The sequence below is a fragment of the Mus musculus genome, chromosome 10, assembly GCF_000001635.26.
Source record: "Mus musculus strain C57BL/6J chromosome 10, GRCm38.p6 C57BL/6J".
NCBI classification, from domain to species: Eukaryota; Metazoa; Chordata; class Mammalia; order Rodentia; family Muridae; genus Mus; species Mus musculus.
In genome coordinates this window covers 45139727-45164570 of record NC_000076.6, presented here as the reverse complement: position 1 = coordinate 45164570, position 24844 = coordinate 45139727, and the positions used below count along the sequence as shown (strand labels likewise).

The 24844-nt window shown below is 45.9% G+C and overlaps 1 protein-coding gene across 2 annotated transcripts in view; it reads right to left on the bottom strand.

Annotated features, from left to right (window-relative positions):
• Positions 1-1819: 1819 nt before the first annotated feature.
• The window catches only part of Prep (prolyl endopeptidase), a 95536-nt gene continuing 72511 nt past the window's right edge, over positions 1820-24844 (bottom strand). The window contains exons 11-15 of one of the 2 annotated variants that reach the window (NM_011156.3): positions 16450-16586; positions 14041-14135; positions 11385-11516; positions 8899-9055; positions 1820-6339 (exon numbers count right to left, since the gene is read on the bottom strand). In NM_011156.3, the coding sequence (NP_035286.1) occupies positions 6045-6339; positions 8899-9055; positions 11385-11516; positions 14041-14135; positions 16450-16586 (816 nt within the window). In that variant the 3' untranslated portion in view covers positions 1820-6044. The remainder of the gene's footprint in view (positions 6340-8898; positions 9056-11384; positions 11517-14040; positions 14136-16449; positions 16587-24844) is intronic. The other variant, XM_011243142.2, reaches the window with a different exon arrangement.

Here is a 24844-nt window from a genome sequence, read left to right as displayed (position 1 = left end):
CATTCTGATTAGTGGGTGATAGACATAGCTGCCAGGATAGTTTAGCTGGTTACTTATTATCTAACTGCTCTTTGAGAATACTCACAGTTCCTGATTGATCAATGGCCATCTGTTGGGTAAGACACTGTGTTAGTTTTTAAATTGATGTTTTCTACTAAAGGCAATGGCCAGAGTTTTACAACAGACCAGCAAGATGTATATAACAACAAACGGGACTTAGCCTATCTACAGGATTCCCTTCACCCCATTCCATCATTTCCGTCTACCTTCTATCTAACAGATAAGCTCAAAATAAGGGCTGTCCTTACTTTGCCCTTACAAATAGGGCCAAGAGCAAACCAGGCTCTCGGGGCAGAAGATTTAAATTTAAACAAGGTGGAGGATAACTTATTTTATCGGACAACTGACTAAGTCAGCATGAGGGAGATGCTGTACTCATAAAGCAACCTTCCTGTTCTTATAAAAATATACAAGCAACATTTACTTTACCACATTGTGAGGATAAAAGGTAGTTTTCTAAAAACTGGGTAGCTTCTGTGGTGCCATGCAAGGGTCCACTTTCTGTGACACTGTGCATGTAGTATGGCCAAGGATATTGGGAATCAGGTTCTATCTCCATACTACTTATGGCTGGTTCAGGCTGCATCCTGGGGCTCTTGACTTGTGCTGTAGCTAGGGACAGACAAAAACATTCCTAGGCAGAGACACCAAGATCAGGCATGAGTAAGAGGAAGGTCAGCTTTCTTGTATCAGTTTCTTAGAGTCTGTCCTGGAATCCACACTTTACCAGGTCCTCTCTCCCCACACTTTCATTCACTCCTTTACCAAGACAACCATAAGTCAGCTTTATTCAAGTGCAGTGGGTGATTCCTTACCAAAAGGAATAGCAAGAAGCAACTCCAAAGCGCAATGGGTATCAGATACAGAAGTTCTTAGCCTTTATCCTCTTAGAGACCATTAGTCTTAGTTCGCCTCGGATGGATCATGGAATCTCCCACTGCTATGAGGAAGAGCTGTGGCAGAACTGGCTTTGGGGAGCCATGTGTCCTCTATTCTGTACTCCCTGGAGAAGGAGTTCGCAAGGCTCTTTGGACAATGCCACTTCCTATTTGCATGTCCGGGTGCTGAATTGACTTCTAGTCTTTCCCTGGAACTTATTTATGCTTGATGCTGACCTTGTTTTCAGATAAATTGACCCCAGTTTAGCTTGTTCTAGTGACTAAGGGTTCCTCTTGCTAAGTACTAAGCCTTTAGTACTTAGGAAACAGAAGTTTTATTTTCCTTGCCAACTCATGTGAAAAATTCCCTAAGTCATTTCCTACCATTAAGGTATTTACTTGTTTACAGTTCCAAGGGTTAATTGATATTGAGAACCTCTATAAATGGCCACCCATTTCTACTTACTCCATAGATAAAATAAGAGCTTGGTCATTTACCCAACCTCAATGGGCCTGCCCTGATGTTTGCTGGAACCCGGCTAAGCATTAAAGCCATCGAGGGGACTAACAGGCTAGCTTGGTCTAAGGAGCAATTTCAGTGGAGGAAGCCAAACAGCTTTGTCCCGGGTAGTGAACACTAACGTAAGGACTCCTGTTTAAAATATCCCTATGCTCTTAGCATATGAGCAATACACAAGCTTCTATCTCAGCTGCTCCCTGTCTTTTGTCTCTCTTGCTTGACATCACAGTACACCAGGCTATTCCTGGATGATACCATCCAGAAAGACTTATTGCTGCTTTTCTCTTTCATCGCCAAAGTCTGACATCTTTACCGAGGCACAGTTTCCATAGCATGAAAATCACTCTCATGAAGAATTTGATTCAATGATGTCATAAATTTACTGGGTGGATCAACCTTCACCTTAATACAACGCTGGAAATTTCACGACCCAGTAACAACCTTTATCTCTAAACAGTTAACCTCTATCCCTATCCTACCCCAAACAGCCACTGAACTGACATTTCATGTAGTGGAATATACTTCCCATGGTTGTTTGAGCCTGGCTTTTCCCATAGCATGTCATGGAGGTTCTTCTACGATTCAGTGTGCCAGTTGATTTACAGGTTTCTGCTGCTCTTAGCCCCGAGCTCCCTTCGTGGCGTTAGGATTACCTGCTCTAAGTGGCCTTCTTGCTTTACCCTGGCTCCTTTGGGGTCACTTCTCAGTCCCACTCCAGTGGTTTCTCATGGGTTCACTCTACTTTTCAGCCTGTCCCCTACTCTGCCTTGCTCCCCACACTTCCTTGGGGGCTTGGCTGTTTCCTGCCTCCAGCTCTGCATTCACACCAATGCTGTTTGTCCCAGGGCTTTGCTGAAATGTGGTCTCTTTACATTCACTGAAACAGCACTTCTTGTTATCAACTGTTCATCTGTCCGGACTTGTCTCTCCAATGCTCTTAATTCCTGAAACTGTATTTTGTGTACACTGACTTATCAGGAGAGTGAGTACCTTCAACCATTCCGGCTGTTGTAATGAAACACCACACACTGGGTGGCTCCAACTTAGAAATGACAGCTCTGGTTTGCCCAGACCGGGTGGAAGGGATAAGGCTGGCTTAAAAAAGGCACCAACCCCATTCCTGACTGTCATGGCTTGAATATGCTTGGTCCAGGGAGTGGCACTATTTGGAGGTGAGGCCTTGTATGAATAGGCGTGTCACTGTGGGCTTGGGTTTTACAACCCTCATCCTAACTGCCTGGAAGTCAGTCTTCTCCTAGTGGCCTTCAGATGAAGATGTAGAACTCTCAGCTCCTCCTGCACCATGCCTGCCTGGATGTTGCCTTGATAATAATGAACTGAATATCTGAACCTGTAAGGCAGGCCCAATTAAATGTTGCCCTTTATAAGACTTGCCTTAATCATGGTGTCTGTTCACAGCAGTAAAAACCTAAGACACTGACCTAATCCCCAGAGGCCCCACCTAATGCTATGACTTTGAGAGCTCAGATTGTAATTCTTAAGTTTTAGGGGGAAATAAGTTGTTCAGATTGTAACTGTCCCTAAGGTCCAATTGCTAGGGTTGTGGTTCTGTATACCCCCTAGCGGGGAAATCCTGGGCCTTTGCTAAGTAAGTGGAGTAAGGGTGTGGCACATGCTGCATAGGGCTGCATGAGAACAAACATTCAAACACAGGGTGGTTAATGAAGCATGGGGCAGGGAAAACACCAGACATTATCCTCCTTGGGAGGATCTATTTGATGAAAGAAGGGTTTTCCATATCTACAAGACCTAGAATACGGCTTTGCTCCATCAGCCCTTGTCCTCATTCCATTTGCCTGAACGTCCTGAATTTTTTTCTTGGCCTCTTTCTAAACACCTCCCTACCCAGCTTTCTTACCTACCATAAGCCAACCCTTGGGTATCTGCACCCTGTTCTGAGTATTGGTTGTGTGGTCTTCTCCAGAAAGTTACCCATGGTTGCTAAAACCCTCACCAAACTGTAGAGAGAGCTTGTTGTCACGGTTGCTTTTCAAACTAGTACCACTATTTCAATGTAGCTGCCTGACGAATAACTGCAGGATTTCACAATCGTCCATGTATGAACACATTAAATGCCACAAATGTCACTATCTTGCTAAGGCGAAGATGCTCTGAGGGCATGGCATCTAGATCATGTGTATAGCAGGCACCCCCAACCCCCACCCCAACACATGCCAGCAAATGTCACTGGCATTGAGAGACAGGTGAAGGGCAGTGCGGGGACAGAAAGGTAGTGAGGAATGGGGAGACGGCTCTGGGAAGCCCTGGCCTTCAGTCTTAGGGAGTTCCTAATTAAAACAGCTCTAGTGTTTATTGACTTCCTGTACATGCATGTTATAGGCAGAGGACACAACCTGCAGGAGTCAGTTCCTCCCTTTTGCCATGTGGGTGCTGAACTCTACTGGCTTGGTGGCAGGTGCTCTGACCACTAATTACTGCTCAGTTTAAAGCTTAAAACGTGAAGACAGCAATGTTCTGTCTGTGGCTGCGGATATGCAACAGATATACAGATAAGCAGCTTAGGCTGGGACAGAGAAGTGACGTGTGCTGGGAACTCATACACATACTGCCCTGTCTCTCATCATGGCCTCCAGTGGGCCCTGGGCTTTGGACACAGGTCTCGCACTGCAGCAGACCCTGCGAGTTACACTCCCACTTTTGCTGTGCAGGAGACCTTAGTGGGAAGGTGATCAGATTCTGCGTGAGCTGGAGATGCCCTGGTGGGAACTGCTCAGATATCTCCCTTCAAATGACTTAGGCAGGCCAGCAGAGGCTGCCTCTGGCTTCGATGCGCAAACACACTCCTTGTCCTTGCAGCCATGCTGTCAACAGGCTGTGATGAAGGTTGCTGCTTTCAGCCTCAGTGTGACCTGCAGGCTGGTGGCATGTTAGAGTCTGATGGTCAGGGACAGCCCGGTTCCGGAGCAGGAAGCACAAACCCCGCCCCAGTGTTGAGCGGTGTTTGGTATGCCTTAGCAGGCGAGAAAGAAAATGCTGTATCTAGGTCTCAGATCACAATTTGATAAAAATTCAAGGAGCAACAATGGGCAAAAGGCGTATGTATGTGATCTGGACGCAGTCACCGGGACGATCTGTGTTGCAACTCTGCGTACAGTGAAGGTATTCCTTTTAATCACATCTGATAAAGTAACACATCTTTTCCTTATAAACTAGATATCACCATTCCCAAACTGATAGCTAAAGGAACGGCATGTTGTGAGATGTTAAAACACACCCAGAACATAATTTCTAAAGCCTAGGTTTGAGGAGTTTGTATTGTTCCCTCAAAGATTAGCAGGCTGGGGTAGAGCACATGGGAACATGATTTCTGTACAGTGTGATTGCATTCCTGGGAACGTAACCTGGGAGGGACAAAGCTTGGGAAATGCTGCTGGCCCCAGGTTATAATGGGAGATTGGGTAAACGCCTCTATTTGGGCAGTTTACTTGCGTTGTTTCATTTCTACAAATACTCTGTAACCAAGTCAATACACGGGCAAACAGGTGAATCATCTTAATTTTCAAGTCCATAGTTTCTGTGTCTGTATGTGGATTCTGTGCATGATGCAAGCATGCGTGTGCCGGTTTGCCCATTTGTGCACGTGTACATGGAGACAGGATGCCCCATGCCTTTCTCTGTCCCCACCCACCTTACTGCCTTGAGACACTGTCTCTCAATGAACCAGAAGCTCACCATTTCCGGCTAACTTGGCTGGCCACTGAGTGCTCAGGACCTGCCTACTGCCGCCCCCACTGCAGGGGATCACAGGCACAAGTAGCCTGTGCCCAGCATGCTATACACGTGCTGTTATTCAAACTCGGCAGTCCTCAGGTGTGCAGAGCAAGTTCTCTTGTCCACGAGGCATCCAAACCAGAATCCTATCTTTACCTGGATGGGTGACAGTGGTGATGGCAAGCAGTCTCCCACAGCTGCATCCATCGAAGCCAGACGAGGTGGATAGACTCCGCCTCTTTTCAGTGGTGCTAAGATTCTCATTGTTGGAAACTAACCTGTTGCATAAAGACTACATTCTTTATTCTGATAGTCATCTGCATTTGGAGGGCTGCCTCTCAAAGGAACCAAAACTAAAGCCTCCCACTCTTAAATAGCATTTATTAGTATTGCAGTGGAGACTCCCTTGAGGTCTCCCATTTATTTAAGTTTATATGCTATGGTTAGAGAAGTAACTTCATTGAGCTATTATATATGGGTATGCCCAACTATGACCTTATTAGATCCCTTACGAATTCAGGAGTCTAATATTCACAACATGTTCACTGCCTTTTAGTTTCTTATACAAACATGCCCCCCTTTCCCCCTTTTAAAGATATGTGCCTGGAGAGAGTGGGAAAAAAAAAACCAACCCAAAACATCAAGGGCTTGCTAGAAAGATGAAGCCTAGAAAAGATAAAATCCCCGTGGCAGTTCTGCTCAGCGGCTTGCTGTCTGTGAGCGGAGGCACAGTGCTCACGTAGGGCAGCACTCTGCCCAGTGGTTTCTTGGTCAGGATGGTGTGAAAGCCCTTGAGGTTTTCTGTGTTTGGTGGGAGGAACTGGAAATCCCATTTACTGGATCCACTCGATGTTCAGGCACCGTGCTATGAACGCAAACATATCCGAGACTTCTTCTATCACTTTGGCGGTGGGTTTCCCGGCCCCGTGGCCGGCCTTGGTGTCCACGTGGATGAGCAGGGGGTTGCTCTGCTTCCGGCTGCGGCCCACGATGTACTGAAGGGTGGCAATGAACTTCAGTGAGTGCAGCGGGACCACGCGGTCGTCGTGGTCAGCCGTGAGGAGAAGCATGGACGGGTACTGGATGTCGTCTGCCTCCGGAAGCTTCACATTGTGTAGTGGCGAGTATCTACGAGGCAAAGGGACTTCCATGAGGATGGATAGATACCAAGAGCAGAGCTACACAGAGGGCCGTCACAGAGGCCAGCAGCCAGCGCCACCCACCGGGGCGCAGGACCTCACTTCACTACCGAGGACTGGAGCTAACAGCACCCGAGGGCCACAGCAGCCTGCACTGCCATCATTTAGGCCACCACTGTTGAGGGCTACAGGAAACTGGGGAGCTGTGACATTTATTTAGCTCTAACCTTGGAAGGCTGTAAAAAATAGGAAGTCACAGGTCCCTGAAATAACCCAACCGCTTAAGAGTTTAACATTTTGTACTATCTGTTTAGCTGTTTATCTGCTGAAGGATTTAGAACTTGCCCGGACTGGCACTTCTCTGTCCTTGAACAACTCTCACACTTGTACCCCAGGCTAAGTGTAGTTGTTCTAGGAATGACTTGCCTATACTCTGGCCTGGCTGCTAATCTGCACAGAGGGGCTTTGTCCAGCCCCTGGACATCAGGCAAATGGAGAGAAAGCAGCAGGAGGCTCATCTGAGGTGGGCCGTATGCTTCTTAAGAACTGAATTAGCCAGGCAGTGGTGGTGTACGCCTTTAATCTCAGCACTTGTGAGGCAGAGGCAGGTGGATTTCTGAGTTCGAGGCCAGCCTGGTCTACAGAGTGAGTTCCAGAACAGCCAGAGCTATACAGAGAAACCCTGTCTCAAAAAACTGAATGAATGAATAATAAATAAATAAATATTTAAAAAAAGAACTGACAACAGTTTAATGAGAGGAACATCTAGGTATCTGTTCTTTACCCTCTGCACATTATTAATAATGTCTCCATTTCTAAGTTTTGCACTAATGAACATAACAGTTTGTTTCAGTAGAGACTTTTCTGAATGAAAGATGGAAACAGTGTGACTCCTGCTCCTTTTATAACCAAAGTAAAAGGAGCTGAGGCTTGCTTCTTAGCTGTGCGGGGTGCTGGATCTGTCTGACCAACTCCTGTATATTGGTTAGTTCTCTGCACATTGTGAAACAATGTCTGTTAAAATTCAGAGAAATTCTGCAGAAAAAAAAACCCACTTGACACAATTCCCAGCTTGCTACAGGACCTGACACTCCCAGTATGGCCTTCTCTAGCTGATGTGCAGGACCGAGCTCTAAGCTCATGAAGTAGGAGCAGGTGAATGGATAAAAGGGAGACCCAGTCTTGAACAAGCAACTTCAGAGCACTGAGATCTGAAGTAGGAATGCTATCAATTCTTTTGGGACTTTTTTCCCACTTTCAAGTTCATTTAGGAAGCGTCAGATGCTGGGAGCATTTCGATGACTTTGACGTACAAAGTTCATTAGGTTTCAAAGGTCTTTGTTCTCCAGATGGAGATATCTCCAGATAACGGGAATTGTGGCTTCTTTGGACACAGTTATACCAGTGAACATCAGTGAGTAACCACAAGACTCAGAGTTAGCCTTTTTTCTCTTTGAGATTAAAATGTAGTTCTTTCACAGCCTTTAATTAAGACACTTTTCATGAGGTTCTAACAAGGGAAGTTAGCTATTTAAAAATAATGACAAATTAAAAAGTTGTTTTGAATCAAAATGTATGATTCTCCAAGAAAACTGCAACAGGAAATACGGCTGATAAACAATCTACAACCGTCACATGTGGGACGTGAGGAACGGAAGAGAAGGAAAACATCTCATTTATGGCCTGCTATCACCAAAGCTGTTGAGGGCTAGGAAAGAAAGAAGTATACTAACTAACGCACTTAACTTCTAATATATGTGGGTATACTGAGAACCAAAATGGCTTCGCTCTCTATGTTCTTATTCAAGAAAGCCAATCTTCACCGGGCAGTGGTGGTGCACACCCTGAATCTCAGCACTCGGGAGGCAGAGGCAGGCAGATTTCTGAGTTCAAGGCCAGCCTGGTCTACAAAGTGAGTTCTAGGACAGCCAGGGCTACACAGAGAAACCCTATCTCGACAAAACAAAACAAAACAAAAAACCAAAACCCCACCTTCTCTATTGATTCCGTTTTGTATTAATTCCAGGTTGGTAGAGTAACACATAGTAACCATAGCAGAGAACAAGACTCCTGTCACTGAGTAAGCAGGAGTCTGCACTGACTCAGCTCGGTTCTCTACTCCAGGTCTCTCCAGGCCAAGTCAAGGTGTACTGTCAGCACTTCTACTGGGGAACTCTGGGAAAGAGTTACTCCCAGAATCCAGCTGTGGGCAGAATTCCACCTCATATGGCTGGATGGCTGAGGTCTTCATTTCTTTCTGAGTCAGGGTGGGTCTCAGGTTCTCCATGACCCCTTGCTGTCTGAAAAACCCCTCCACAGCATGACCTAGATTCGTGCTTGACAGGGCTGTTAGATGGGCATCTTTGACTGTGACTCAGTGGCCCTTGCCTAGCACCTGTAAGGTCCTGGCTTCAATTCTCAACACTGCAGACAAACAAACCCCAAGGAGCATAGAGGGTTCCACCACATCTGTGACTTTGCTGACTATGGTCACTAGCACGAGATCAGACTCTGAATAGCATCTATATAAACATTGAGGGAAACATACTTGAGAAGCCATTCAAAGTGTTGTTTAGTGTCGGAGCACCCGTAATCAGTGGTCCATGCATGGCCGATAGTAAATTTGTGGAACTTCAACATGTCCATCACTCCAACCTGGGCAATAACACAGCCGAAGAGGTCTGGACGCTGATTTGCGCAAGCAGCTAAAGACGAAGAGAGAAAAAGGGGAAGTTTTTTAAACATTAAACATCTCGATGAACCCAGTTATCTCTAGGATGCTGGATGTCCCACCCATTCTTGGAACAGACAAAGTGGTCAGAGATGATTCAGCCATTAGTGTCCAATGAGACCAAGAGGGGAGAAAATGTGGAGCCTTCCCAGGAACATTTATTTATTCCTCAACGTGAGCATCATACCCAACTTGCTTTCACATGGGGAGAGAGATTTGAAGGACTTGTTTGCACCTCAGAACCTCAGAGCAGAAGAGGGGCTGAAACGCAGCTCTAACTGATGCTGGCACAGTCTATCCTGTCTTCACAAGTTTTGTTGTTGCCTTAATAGACAATCTACTGAATACTTGCCAAGCAATATTTCCCAGTAAATAAAACTAAATTTGCTGGGAGAGAGACCTGAATGAGCCGTTATGGGAAGGCAAGACAGTCAAGTCAGGACCACCAAGGCAGGTCAGAGGCTCTGACATGGAGTACAGAGCCCGAGGCCAGTAAACAACAGTCAAGGAGACTGACCGGAAGTATATCAGAGTTGTGTGACTAGGAGTCGGTAAAGAGATCTGGACACTTCCTGTCTCTGGCAAAAACCCTGTAGTTCACACTCTGTTCTGCTTTCATCACGTTAATAAATAGCGCAGAAGTCTGAGCCGTCCCTTAGAACCCGACTCTCTCAGTTGGGCGTGGGAGGGTTGGGAATGTGCACTGCCTAGAATGAGTGCGCCCGCATCCTGATGCAGCTCTGTGGGCTTCTCAGAGGACTTGGCTTATAAGGCATAAACACAGCACAGTTACTGGGCGAACCAGTTAATTACAACACAGATCTCATGATGTCTGCAATGCCCTTTCCTTCCAAGCCTTGGACTCACTCCTAGTTCTGCCGAACCTCTTGTTCGTAGCTCGGAATACATCAGAATCTGACTACTTCTCTGGGGCCACGCCTTGGTTTGAGCCAGTGAGGCCTCCCAGCTACTCAGGTTCATGGGCCTGATCTTCTGTCCATCTTCACAAGGACTGTCCCGAAGGCTTCTCGTCTCCCAGAGTACATTCAACGTCTATCCTGGTTTAGCCTCGGGATACCTGCCTAGTCCTATGAGGACACGAGCCTCCCCCATCACTTGAGGAGCCCATGCTAGTCTGAGGGCCTTGACTGGTGTCTCATTCATCCGACCAGAGATAAGGCTCTGTGAAGGTCCAGACATCTGTTCTGCCCACCTACCTAAGCCTCACATCTCTATGCATGCCTGGGATTTCTAAATGTCTAACAAAAGTTTCGAGCTACCTAATGTGGATCCTAAGACTCCAACTTGACCCCTGAAAGACCAGGAGGTGTTGTAACATTTGAGACACCCCTCCGAGCCCCACCTTTCCAAATTTAACAAATTATTTTGGATGACTATATTTTTATATCCGTGAGTTAGCTAGGCACTTACTTATTTAACATAGCTTGGTATTAGCCCCAGGCCCTCGTGTATCTGGCAGGTACTTTAGTATTAACAACCTACAAAGCATTTGGCTTTGTGTTCTACTGGGGAGAAGGCTAAGCACAAAAATCCATGTTTTGAGATGCTTGGCATGTCTCAAAGATGAATGATCATCCCTGAACTTCCAAGACCGGTGGACCGAAAACTGTCATTTATACATGTACCAAGGTATAGACCCTCACACCTGAACACCAGTGCATGAGGACTCAGCCAACAAAACCCAGGCCTGCCGTGCACATCCAAGACTATGGCCGTGCTTCTGAGAGGATAAAGAGTAAAATTTCACTAACCACCAAAGACAGACCGTGCCAGGCTCAAGCCCAGCATCAATATCTTCTGCTTGTATGAACGCAGTGTTCATTAAAATGCCGACAATGACAGTATATCCACCACAGGGTACTCAGCACGTTTCAACTATTTATACCAACTACTCCTTTTGCTTCTGTATTACTCCTAAGGCATGGGTTCCTCTTGGGTGCCCCTCTCTATGCCCAGGACTATATCATACACTGCATACTTCTGAACAATGTTCTGTGAGGCTCGAGTCTCACTAGGTCTGAGTGGTACAATCAGGGGGCAGTCAGCTTCAGTCCTGAGGTGGCTGAGACTTTAGCGTGTAGGGAGTAAAGTGGTCAGGCAGAGCAGGCTGAGCTTACTCAGTGCGATGCAGGTCCAGACATCCTGGTTTTCTGTTTCAGATGTGCGTTCCACTCTCTCTATCTACTACTACCCCCATCTGTGAGCTGCAAAGTTAAAGGGAGCTGCCAGAAAACCCCAGAAAGGCTCGGCTAGCGATTGCCTGAATAAGACGCAGGTCTCACCTACTAAGAGGCCGCCGTTGGAGCCTCCGTTGATCGTGAGCCTCTTGGGAGATGTGTAACCTTCCTTGATGAGGTACTCAGCAGCACACTGGAAGTCATCAAAACAGTTCTGTTTGTTGGCCAAGATACCACCTACAAAGTGAAAGACAATTAGAGACAATGAGGGACACCCCACCCCCAAAGCAAGTAACAACTACAAGAGTTGCGAATGAGGAGCGGTTAGGTTTCCACTGCTGACCGATGCCAACAATGGCTGTTTAAGCCACATTGATGGAGGCGCCTCCATTTTAATGTTACGGACGATGGAAAGCTCAGTACCACAACCGGGAACCCACATGGTGAATGTGTATTTTATTAACAAACTGTACAACTTATTAGTTAGACGCCCCCAGAGCGAAAAAGATCACGTGAGAGAATTATGACATAAAAAGAATCTCTACTTTGAGAAATGAGAAATGGACCAACGACTCTTGTGGCCATCAGCCCTCCCAATTCCACCTCGCACAGACCACCGGAAGCTCGTGACACTGGCTGTTCATGCTTCCTGCTATGGAGAACTCAACCTTCCTCTAGGCAGTATTTGAGAGAGAAATGGTCCAGCTATGCTCTGCCACTAATTCAAAAGACACCGGGACCGGCTGTTAGCGGAGCTGCAGCAGGGCTGGGCTGCAGTGGAGCTGCAGCAGGGCTGAGCGGGAATCCTAACTGTCAAGTGTCACCTGAGCACCATCATCCACCACTTGTATGTAGCCCCTTCCTATGTATGAAACCAATGAAGTCACTCAGCGAGAAAGAGTCACAGGGTCTCGGAATCCTAAAAGGGAAGGCCTCAGAGGACAGCTGCCTGCAGTAACTACCTGTGAATGAACACAGCAGACCCAGATCTAATTAGATAGTCAAGATTAACCACTTGTGCAGAAATTCAATTAAACATGAAGCAGTGCCACTGAAAGAAATTTTTTTTAACATCAAAACAAATGTTATTAAGATTTTAATAAGCAATTACTGGTGAATTAGAACAGCTAGGAATACTTAGCTTCCAGGAACAATAGCATTTGGTGTATAGGCCTATTTTTAAAAGTGCATTGCATTTTAAGCATATGAAGAGAATGGGAATTGGACCCATCAGCATTCTGCACACGAGGCTGGAACTGGAGAAGGTCCCCTCTGCTCCTTTTACTAATGCTTTGAAGCATTAAACCAAAAACAACAACAACAACAAAAATCCCCAAACTAATTCAGTCTTAGGCTCCAGGCGGCTGTTTCCAAGGCTCTGGACAATGGTTGGTCTAATTAATGAGTGGGTGTAGAAAGCAGACCAGGACCAAGGGCAATGTCCCTGATAGACTGTGGGGTCCATTTTCCCAGAGGGTGAATCTGGTCCAGGAGTTAGACTCAGGAACAAGGTCTGTCGTCAGAATATTGTGTATATGAATATATAAAAAATTAGACGAGTCAAACAGGCTAGTTTCAGCTTGTGAATCTGGATTGAAATGAAATTTATGCTATGCATATATATTTTTTTCCCTCTTCAACTATCTCTTTGTATATAATGCATTTAGGGTAACTGAGATCCATCCTCTATCAGGTCAAAAATCACAGTCACTATTACAGTGTTTCAAATATGGTGACAACTGGGTATGTTAGGGGCACTCAGTCCTGCTGTGACGCTCCTGCAGTTTGGGTGACATTGGGTTGCCCATGAGTGTGTGCTGGACACCTTGGCCTCTGCAGCACTAGAACCTCCTTGGCACTAAGGAATCTTTTTATAGGCTCACTGTTGTTGCTGAATTGATGTAGGACACCAGAGCTGTGGGCCTTGAAGAGTGGGGAAGAACTGTCTTGGATGTTCCTGCTGTGAGAGAAGACCCCTGCTGATTGGTGTCCATGACAACCCCTAGCACTGCTGACCACTCCCACTTGGTCACGTGGTAAATGCATGCAGATGGCAGTTTGGGAAGTGGAAGGCTGGAGGGAGAGCTGTGTGTGTTCTGTACTACGAGGCAACGAACCACACAACTCAAGAACAGCTCCAATCGCATGGAAGTCTGGACAAGGGTGTAAGAGGCTTGAAAGAATGCCTCAAGAGGCCAGGACACAGATAGAGAGAAACAAGAAAAGGCTATAGTATAGAATCTGTGTCTAAAGGCTACTTACTTAGCCTTCTCAACACAATGCTAGGCAGACAGGCCATCTCCGAATGCTGGGAGCCAGGACGGGTCCAAACTGGGAGCAGGAAAGCTATGGGATGGTTCCTTTATCTTAGCAGAAACTAGCCTGCTTTGACACCTCTTTTGAGACAGCCAGGTAATGCCAAACTGGCAAGCAAGGCCATCAGGAGAACTAGATCACAGAAGCCCCCAAAGACTGCCCCCTACAGCAACTCAGTGTTGCTGAAAAAAAAATAAAAAATTCTACAACGATCTTCTGAGGAATATGTCTGAAAAATTGTGCTTCCTTATCCCAGGCTACAGAGGAAAATAACACGAAAGAGTTGTTTGTGACGGGGGAGCTGTGCATGCAATGTGTCTGAAAGGGCTCTTATTCTGCCGAAAAGCTCTCGCTTCTCTCCACCCAGCTTGCTGGAACAGGACGATCAGCTCGACCCATGCTTCACTCAGGCCAGACTCTTGGCTCTGCAGAGAAAACAGCTCACCTTTGTGCCACGTCTCTCCGTATTCACCGCCGCCTCTGATGTTAGCCACCGCGAGGACGCCGCCCATATGTCTCACAAAAATGAGCCTGGACACGCTGAGAAACAGAGAGGACAGTTTAATCTTCCAGTGATTGCCTAGCAAGCACCAAGACTCCTCCCTCCATCTCAAGGCAACACTGTATCCTAAGAACACAGCTGGCGTTAACTGCATCCAAATAGAAGCCCATTAATAATTTTTATTATGACTTGACAGAAATGAAAGACACGTAACTTCTGATTACCATTTGCCTACAAAGCTCATGTACCTCACTGTGCGCTCATACGTCATAATGCAGACACAGGGGTAACCAGAGGCCCCCCAGGTCACACTAGTCTATCTTTGCAATGACTATCACACGGCAAACGGACTGATATAGGCCAGGAGGGAGTGGAGCTGGCCTCCTAGTCCCTCTGAGAGTGGACCTGTCAACAGGCGACTTTGTCTGCGCTGATCAACTTGGAAAACACCAAGCTCCTTCTCAACCAAGTGTGCATTTCCACTCCTAAGGAAACTTAGAGAATAATTACGTAATACACGATTTCAAAGGATGGGAGACCACAAAGAACTGGAGAGGAATAAGCTTTGAGGCTGGAAAGTATGTTCTAGAAATAAAAGACTATTATCCAGACCCCCCCCAAAAAAAAAATTAAGCCTTTTGGAAACCCTGGATTTTCTTTTCTTTTCCCTCTGACCTAAGCATGTGTAGTAACATCTTCCTAGTGTTAAAGTTACTTTGCTTTGAACACGATTTCTGATGTTCTTCCTTCCTTAGAGGCGAGGGTCGGATCACTGAGGACATGAAAGCTAGTCAGAAGGAGGTAGACACCATCAGACTAACCATACCCAATTAGCCAAGATGTCGTAATGATTTGGTCTTTACATATTTATGACCTCTCTTGAAATGATATCGTCCACTACTGAGAGCAAACAGTCTAGGGATCCTCTCTTGATTCCTGGCCTTCAGGTCTAAAAGGAACTTACTGTACAAATGGACAGACTGCTAGCTTTAGACCCGGTAGATCCACTTGGGGTTCATTGTGGTCTCATTCCTACTAGGGTGAAGGGACCAGGGAAGTGTGCCCATCTCATTCTCATTGGCTAGATCATGTGTCACCATCTCTGTACCTGACAGCAGGGACTTGCACTCAATGGAAGCTGCGTATAAAGAATGGCAAACAATGCCATAATTTGGCTTGGCTAATAGTCATGGACTGGCTCGAGTTTGTAGATCAACTGTCTCAGATTCAGTATGGTCTGTGATGGGACCACAGAAATGGCTGAGTTAAGGAGACAGCAGGCCAGAGAAGGGTTCAAACAGTGAAACTGCTTCCTTCCAGCCTCACTTCAGCCTGTGCTCTGGGTAGTGCCACCAAGGTGACATTTGACTGGAACCCTCATCACGAAATACTGCTCTATCATGATGCTATACAAGAACTCCCTTGTTCTGCCAACCAAAATAAACAGCCAACTCCTCAGATTGTCCCATCTCAATTAAAGGATTCTGAGGGCATGAGCCATCGCTCAACTTCATTAAATGTAAAGTAATGAGCAGTTTGCAGTTACTGACTGTCCAAAACAAGGCAACAGCTTTCTTGTAGTAAGTGATGTTTAGGGCAGCGGGTGGATGGATATGAATTAGTTTGTCCCCGTCACCATCAGTCCACAAATCTCTTCACAGATAGAAAAGATCTCGGGTGAATCTGTGGATCAGATTTCAAATAAGCGCTACTCAAAAGTAAGCTTAATGCTGAGGCCTCAACTACAAAATCCTTTTATTAAAAATACTCAAAGCAAATCCTATTTCATACTAGGAATGGGATATTGAGATTACACAAAAACTGACAGGAGCTATTTATACAAATAATAGCAGTGGACGTATAAGCATTTGTTACCTAGAAAATAACCACAGAACAGTTTGAAACACATGAGGCATTTAGAGTGTTCAGAAACGTATTTATGACTAAATATTACTACAATGTTATTTTAGGCCACTGCTGAGAAAATACAATCATTAGCTATGAAAGTATTTCTCTGAAGAGATGCAGAGGGTGGTGATATGTTGCCCACGGAGACAGGACAGGCGAGGCTCCTTAAGACCGAGGGGCACGGGGATAGTCTCTAATAACCACGTAGCTGTTCCTGTGTAACAGCTGTAGACTCCACAGCTACTTCTCCAAAACCTATCCTGATGTGGGCATCAAATAATGATAGTAAAATGGGCTTGTAAAGTTTCTGCAGTTCCTAATTAAAAATTAAAGTAGTTATCTAAAGTCCTGCCCCTCTATGAAATGCCACCAAGCAAGAAACATGTGATTTAGCAGAGCCCCACTATGTGCAGATCACACCCAGGTCAGGTGTCTCATGCTTACCTGTAGTTGGGTGTAATGGAGATGTTGAAGCCCCCGTAGCCATATAAGAAAGCAGGGTGTGAGCCATCCAGCTTTATGCCTTTTTTATGCACAATAAACATGGGAATCTTGGTGCCATCCTTGCTAGGGTAGAAAATCTACAACAAAGGAAAACAGAATCCTAAGTTACATACAGCGCCACGTGGAAAAGGTGCACAGTTTTAGAAGCGAAAACAAAAAGTTGCCAAACTCTCTATCCAACACACACAGCAGCAGGGTGACAATCTAGCACTGCCGCAGGGCTTGCAAGGTGTCGAGGCACGTTTTCATTTCAGAGATGGTTGAGAGCAGAGAACACGGATGTAGGGACTGGGAGAGGAGCCCGAATTCATAACCCATCACTAGCTAGGTGCTCTCAGACAGGTTGTTCATCTTCTTTACCCTCGGTTTTTAATCACCCAATGTACCCATCATGAAGCCACGGAGGAGAACGGGCATGCAGAGCTCTGCTGCTCACTGCCTCATGCTGGGAAGCCAGGCTCTGCCAATCAATTTAATCTAAGGGGACATCTTGTCTTAAAGACAAATTTCCCGTCCAACTTCCTCTCTAAAGGTTAAGACACTCAATATGTCTTCATTCTTCGGCGTTCGACTATCAAAATTTTTTTTTTAGTGAGAACAAAAAGCATTAGCTCAGAGAGCTGCCGAGGGACATCATGGAATCCTATTATTCTTGGCTAAACAAAGCCACTTTCTCAGTGTTGGTAATTAAGGCTCAGAAACCTTTTCTAAACCGGGGACATCTGGGGCAGATTCAGTCAACATTTCCATACCCATTGCTTTTGGGATAGAGGATTGGAAGAAAAGGAGGAGGAAGCGAACACTGGACTGCTGCAGTGAAAAGTCAGAGTAAGAGATAAGCTACAAACAGCAGATAAGCAGACCGCTGTAAATAGCTTCTTTGAGAAAATATGGTATTTTTACTGCATGTGGCACCGGGAAAAGGCCTGGCTCAGCTGGGCTTGAAGCATCCTGCTGACCTTGGTCACAAAGGAGGGCACTGAGCTCCTCTGCTTTTAGATTAGAGTTACACGGCACCAGAGGCTTTTTAAAAGGGCAGGGCTCTGCATCAGAAAGCTGCCCCAAAGCCCTCAGAAGCAAGGGGAGGGAAGCAGGGAATTGGGGAGGGGAGAGCAGGCAGAATGGATGGACTTCAGGGACGGGGGGTGTGGGAGTGGCTGACTTGGCTGGATTCTTTTCTCCAACTTCACACAGGTTATGGTCGTCTGGGAAGAGGAACCTCAACTTAAAAACGCCACCATCAGACTGTAGGCAAGTCTGTAGTGCATTCTCTAGATTAATCCCTCTGTGGGAGGGGCTGCTGCTGGGTTAGGTGGTCCAGGATGGTATAAGAAAGGCCTCAGCAAGCCACAAGGGGCAAGCAATTTCAATCCTAAAAACACGCACATTGCTCCTTTTCTACTGATAACAGCCCTGTGAGCATTTTGGAAATTGTCATTAAAAGTAGTCAGGGCTGGAGAGATGGCTCGGTGCTCTTCCAGCGAACCTTAGTTCAATTCCCAGCACCCACAGGGTAGCTCACAATGATCTGTAATTCCATTTCCAGAAGATCTGATAACCAGTTCTGGCCTCTGAGGGCACCAGATATACACATGGTAGAGATGTACATGTAAGTAAAACACCCACAGTACAAACAAGAATACAAACAAAGAAACCAAACCAAAGCAATACAAGAGTATAGGCATTCCCATCCATCATACACTGGCTTCTTTCTGAGGCCACTTTGCTAGGTCAGGAGAAGCCAACAGACTCCTCCTTTCACAAACCTCACTATGCTCTGCATTGAGTCTGTACCTGTGGTTTCCTGTTTCACGGGCATGGAGCCCCTAGCTAGACCTGCAGACTCTGTACATTTCTGGGATGCTCACCTTAGTGACCTCTATCACTTCTAAAGCTCTTAGGACATTTAATCCTCTGTGCTGTCTTTATTGCCAGCTTTCCTTGCCTTTATTTTTCTTGCCCAGTTTGGGACTCCTGGTCAACCTTGTGACTGCCACTGAAGCCCTTTAACTCTAATCTCAACCCATTGTCTTCTCTTTGCCCAAGGAGCCAGATCCAGGAAATGCTAGTCACCACAGCACAAATGAGCTATCTAGGCTCTGCCTTCGCCGACCCTCCCATTTCCATGTGAATTCCTCATGTCTCCTTTCACGTGTCCTTCCTAAATGTCTCCTTACTCCCACCCCTACCCAAGTGGGTTCTAGAGCAGCTGCTTCTGATTTTTCTACTCTCTTCCAGTCGCACCGCCCTGCACGGGCATTCCCCCTTTCCTTCCGTATCCCATCCACCTTTTCAGAGGCCATCTATCCGAAGTTCTCGAAAGTTCTTCTCCAAGTCCACTCCACCTCTGCTGCCCCATAGCAAGAAAGACCACCGGGTCTTGGCTTCTTGGTTCCCTCCCTCCTCCTCCACTACTGCCCACGTCCAATCACCACTTAGGCTTTGAAATTCTCTCCCTTTCCTGGGCATGTGAATAGATAGACTTAAAGTGTCTCTTATCCCATAAAACAAAACAAAGTCTTCTGTATGACCATGCTTGCTCTTCGAGCTGACTTTCCATCTTTGACTTCCTTCCGACTGACCTATAATCACAGTTTACCTGTCTCCTCCCTCCTGCCTCTTCTGTTCTGACTCTCCCTTTTCAAGAGTCATCAGTGAGGACTTTGGTTTTTTTCCTCTCGCTCTTCTATACAACTTCTAGCCATGGCTACACCCTTTCCCACTTTGCCATAAGCCTGGAAGCATGCCATACATACAAATCGAGGTCACCTCAAAACATCTCTCCTTTATCTGCATCTATTCTTTCCGGGTGGCCACTGTGGGCATTTTTGGAAATCTTAATGGACAGGAAAACAAAGTGCTTGTATGGATCCATCAGGTGCCCACTTGAGAGGCAGGAAAAGGCCATCGTCCTGGCTTATCATCGTCCTGGTTTATCACGTAGCTGATAACACTGTTCCCATCTTCCTGCCGGGGCACAGCATAGGAGTTATCCAACAGACCCACAAAGAACCTGTGGTGGGTACACCTCTTACTTTAATAGATTATAAGCTCCATCCACCCAGGAGTCTATGGTGGAAGATGTCAAGTGTTAAATCTCAAGAAAGACTATTTTAGACATGAACCTTCATCAAGTATATTGCAAACAGAAAGTACTGACATGGTAATCCAGAGTTAAACAGTAAATTAAGAGAGCCCTTTCTTCCCCTACGAAGTTTAAGTATTTTGGGATCCTGAGGGGCTAGAAGGGTAGGCCTTCTCTTAAGAAAGGCCCAGAATTCTGACATTGAGCAGGGCAGGCAGCCAAATTAGGGCAGCCAACCTGCCCTAATGCTCTTGTTTTATCAAGGTGCTATATAAAGTACCATTCTCAATGAGCAGCTACATCTATCTCCTATGAGCAACCTGCTCACCCAGACCCTGGTACTTAAGTACCTAGTATATTTAGGCCTTAGATAGTAGTTAAGCTGTGCAGCTGCCTGGGCTAGTTCCTAGTGCCAAGACAAGACAGAGCAGAGAAACAGTAGGTATTAGTCAGGGATGAAAAGATAGCTGTTCACAAAGATGATGTCCCCTGAAAGAGACCACCTGTCCTTTGAGCAGTGGCTAATGCTTAAGTTCAAAGCCTGCAGTAGGAGCTGACTGTCCTGAGATGGGGTTTCCTAGCACATTCTCAGTGGAGGACCAGACCCCGGCCATGTAGGCCATTAGAGGACCTGTGTGACTGTCACTTCCACATAAGCTAATGTAGAAATCAAATGAGCTCAGCTGGTGGAAGCAGCCAGGACCAATTACAATGACAAACATGAGGACCAGCCATCCCTGGCGGAGGCAGCCAGTATGCTGCCAAGAACTCTGGTGTAAGATGAACAGGCATGTTCACACTCAAAAGGTTGGGAAAACAGAGGCTGCCCCAGTTTCTTCTCCCCGATGGTAATTCCAAATCCTGGGGCTTTAAAGTGCTTCACGGGGCTGGAGAGATGGCTCAGCGGGTAAGAGTACTGACTGCTCTTCCGAAGGCCCTGAGTTCAAATTCCAGCAACTACATGGTGGCTTACAACCACCCATAATGAGATCTGACTCCCTCTTCTGGAGTGTCTGATGACAGCTACAGTGTACTCACATATTATAAATAAATAAATCTTTTCTTTTTAAGTGCTTCAGGTATACTAGGTCAGCCCAGTACTTCATCTGTTCCTCTGACAAGCAACAAGGTAAAGTCCATGAAAATAGATGGCTGCCAAGCATCAGTGCCTGGCACCAGCCTCTCACCTCCCTGTCCACAGCTTTCTCTATTCCATTACAAAATGTTGCAAATGCCTGGTCAGGTGTGCATCGGGCAAAATCATTTCTCTCCTCTTCAACACAGTGACTGACAGCGTCTAGGGCAGCCACAGGACAAATGTCCCTGTGTTGGGGGTGCTTGCTCTTGCTTGCTCTGTAGTCACCATGCTCTTAAACGCAGCGTCTCTGAAGCACTTTAAAAGCCATGCTTGCCACAGACACAGTGATCACCATTTTACAGTGAATCTCAGAAAGCCCATCCCACTCCAGATGGCCAGTGCCACTGTATTGAGGAACAAATTATTTCTTTTTGAAAAAAATTGTTTTAAAGATTTATTTATTATGTATATGAGTGCACTGTTGCTGTCTTCAGACACACCAGAAGAGGGCATAAGATCCCGTTACAGATGGTTGTGAGCCACCATCTGGGTTGCTGGGAATTGAACTCAGGACCTCTGGAAGAACAGTCAGTGCTCTTAACTGCTGAGCCATCTCTCCAGCCCCGAGAAACAAATTATTACACAATGGAAATCCCACCAGATATTGCTACACCCTTCTAGTAAAAGTGTCAGTAGTATTTTTAAGACAGATACGATTCATTTCACAGATAAGATAAAAACTGCTGGAGAGAAACTCATGGAGAAAGCCGTTCCAACTTTAGTAACTGAACATCTACAACAAACTCAGGTTGAAAGATTTAAAAAAAAAAGATTCAATTATTTTTATTTATGTGTGTCTGTGTATGTGCATGTGTATGTAGGTTTTGTGGTGGTCAAAATTATAGAGGAATTATAATCCACCAACATGGCTGCCCTGGCAAGGGATAACATCTGAAGTCCTAAGTCTGTGTGATGCGGCGGGCTACACACCGTTAATCCCAAATAGTGATATCTAATTGAGAGGCAAAGTGACTTATCAGAAAAGGATTGACAGAATTAGTCAGACATAGGATTTGCCCAACTCTGGGAGAGCAGGGAGGAGGGAGGAGAGGGAGAGAGGAGGCAGTTTTTCGAGGAAAGGGCAGAGTCTGCCCAGGATCCTGCCATTGCAAAGGGGTTTTAATCAGGTAACATGGCTGCTCTGGAAAAGATCACATCCAAAGACCTGCCCCCAGCGTGCACGTGTGCCCTCTGCTCCTCCATAAGAGGAGAAGGTTTCACCCACCATCCAGGGTTATGAGGCTGGCACCACTCACCATCAATCAGTGTCTGCTAAATGAATAACAGGAGAACTGTACACTGAATAAACATTCTAGTACCAAAACACCCAGGCCAGCTCGATCCTGGGGCTCAAACCATCACTGGCCCCTGGCTCGGCAGCATAGCCTTTCAACGGGACTCCTACTTTCAGACCCTGGGCAAAATTCCTGGATTTACCTCTCAGGCCCCAGATTTTAAATTTTTGTTTTTAAATTTTAGTGTGTGTATGTTGGGCAGAAGAGGGAGCTGGACCCCCTGCCTACCAGGTGCTCTTAACCCCTGAGCCATCTCTCCAGCCCCTAAGCCTCCTTCTAATGTAGCGACTCCCCATCCCCTCCAGAGCCAAGACTCTGCCCTTGCGCTTGTTAATTCCTTCCTAGTTCCAATGCCCTGTCTAGAGAAGTAGCTGTTCCATAAGCCTCAAATTCAATGCCACATCCCTCCACAGAGGAACTACAACTGACAAATACTTATCCACCTTTAGCCACTCATTATATTGACCCCCTCCGCCTGAAATTCAGCTACAGGTACTGCAATAATAACAGATCAATCAGGCAGGTGTATTCTTGGCCTGATATTTCTAGTAAACCAGGGAAAGAAACTCCGTTTCTGACCGTTCACTCCGGAGGACCCTGGAGACTGGGCCTAGTTATGGTAAATTCCTATGCAAGCTAATCAAACCCAGTTCCTGATGTTTAAAAACAAACACTAGGGGCTGCCAAGATGGCTCAGCAGGTAGAGTGCCTGCTGCCAAGACTGATGACCCGAGTTCAATCCCTGGGACCCAAGCTGTGCTGGAGAGTTTATGTCAACTTGACGAAAGCTAAAGTAATCTGAGACAACTCCAACAAGCTGTCCTCCGTCACCCACCAACCCATACATAGCACAAAATAAAAGCCAACACTAATCTGTCCGTCAGCTTTTATGCTTTTCACAAAAGGTTTTTCCTTCATTTGTGGTTTTGTTTAAATGTACACTCGCTCCTTGCAGTGATTACAGCGTGGCACGTATTAGTTTAAGGACTTGAAGATAGCCTCCTTTTAGTCCACAGGAGGTCTATGCTTTGGATCTGCCCGGGGCCGCTCTGGCACATGGAAGTAGCCTCCTAGGTGTGATCTAAAGCCTGGAATCCCAGCTCAGAGAGGAACACTGGGTGAAGAGCAGCCTGAACTACATAGTGAGAGTCTGTCTCAAAGAACAGGAAAGAAAGAAATACGAGAGAGAAGCAAAGAAGGTTAACTGGCCCAAGCCACATACTCTGGAAATGATGGGGCTGCTATCTAAGTGGGGTTTTTGGTCTCTAGACTCCACATTCTTAGCTACTGTAAATAAGGGACCAGTCAATCTCCTGGCCCTTCCTTCAGGGGCTGCTCCTGAGACCTATGTTGGAGCCTTTTCTACAGTTGTCTATTTCTTTGCCTCTGCTTTTAGGGTGGTACTGAGTCTGTGCTTAGAAACCATATACTAGATAAATGCCTCGACGCGTATCCCATGTGGGCCCTGTATTCAATTAAGCAATGTAAGTATTTTAAATGGTCTTTCATTAAAAGTCCACACAAATACAGTAGCCTAGAGTCTGGCCATATAATGCTTTGCAGGCTGGAAATAATAAAATTAGCTCTGGCTGAGGGCTGTAAAGGATTATACAAGCTTTTTAAGGTCACAAATTCCCAGCTTATTACTAATAAAAAATTTTTAACATCTGACATTTTCCTTATGTGTAGCCGTTAACCTATTAATTTAGCGATGCCAGGGCAGAGAGCTTTATGGGTCTTAAACTGTTTAACTCTGGTAATTTATTGCAAGAGACTGCACCTGCATCATAAAAGCCCAGCAAGAATACTGAAATTCATTTCAAACCCTCATTACCTCAAAACTATAGCAGAACACTTATTTACTGTATTAGACAAATAAAGGAATAACCCAAATGCTCTGACTAGAATGTCGATTACAGAACAGAAGGGAACTGTGTGGCTTTAAATTCTTGTGGCTGGTAGTTAAGAGGGTGAACTATTAAAGAGAACAGATGCTAGACAGAAGAGAAGGGAGCAGGCTCTATGCAGTTCATGGCAGAATGAGAGGCATTAAACAAGACGCCATAAAGAGTGGCCCTGAATGGCTAGCTCTGCCAAGTGTATTAGAGATACAACCCCAGCATAACGTCCAATGACCGATACTCTTATCTGCATATTCCATATAAACCGAGGGGCAAGCATACACAACATAGTTTCCCTTGCAGAAAACAAATGGCAAGGGTCAGACACACCTATAGCTGCTATGATCTTCTGATCTGAATCTCTTGGATGACATAAACCATCAACATAGAGCCTCCAGGTGAGTCGGAAGAAAGAAGAGTTCATGATGAGTGGCTTCAAGTTAAGGAACAGCCTCAGGAGCCCAGGAGCTCCACTCTGCTCTGTAGTCCCCCACTGAGAAACGTGAGCAGGCCCAGGGGCTGGGCCTGGCTGCACACTGGCAAAGGCAGGCTGCAGAGCAGCGATCAATGAGAAGGGACTGTCTGGAGGTGTGGAGGCAGCTGCAAGGGCAGTTTCCAGAAAGCAGCTCACCATGGGGGAGGAGAAAGGGTTGCTGGGAGAGGATAGCAAATCACCAAGTTCAGAATTCCTGCTTGGAGGACACACGGCCAAATCCTTCTGATTGATAGTCTAGAGATGGCTATGCGAAGTGTGTCTTTGTATCTGTGCGTGGAGACCTCACTGGTGAAATTATATCCTTACCCTGAGGATTAGCAGGATGAAAAGATATACTTTTAATCGCACAGCCTTTTTTTTTTTTTTTTTTTTTTTTTAAAATCTGCAGCGGTAATCATCAAGGAAATGAAAAGCCAAAGA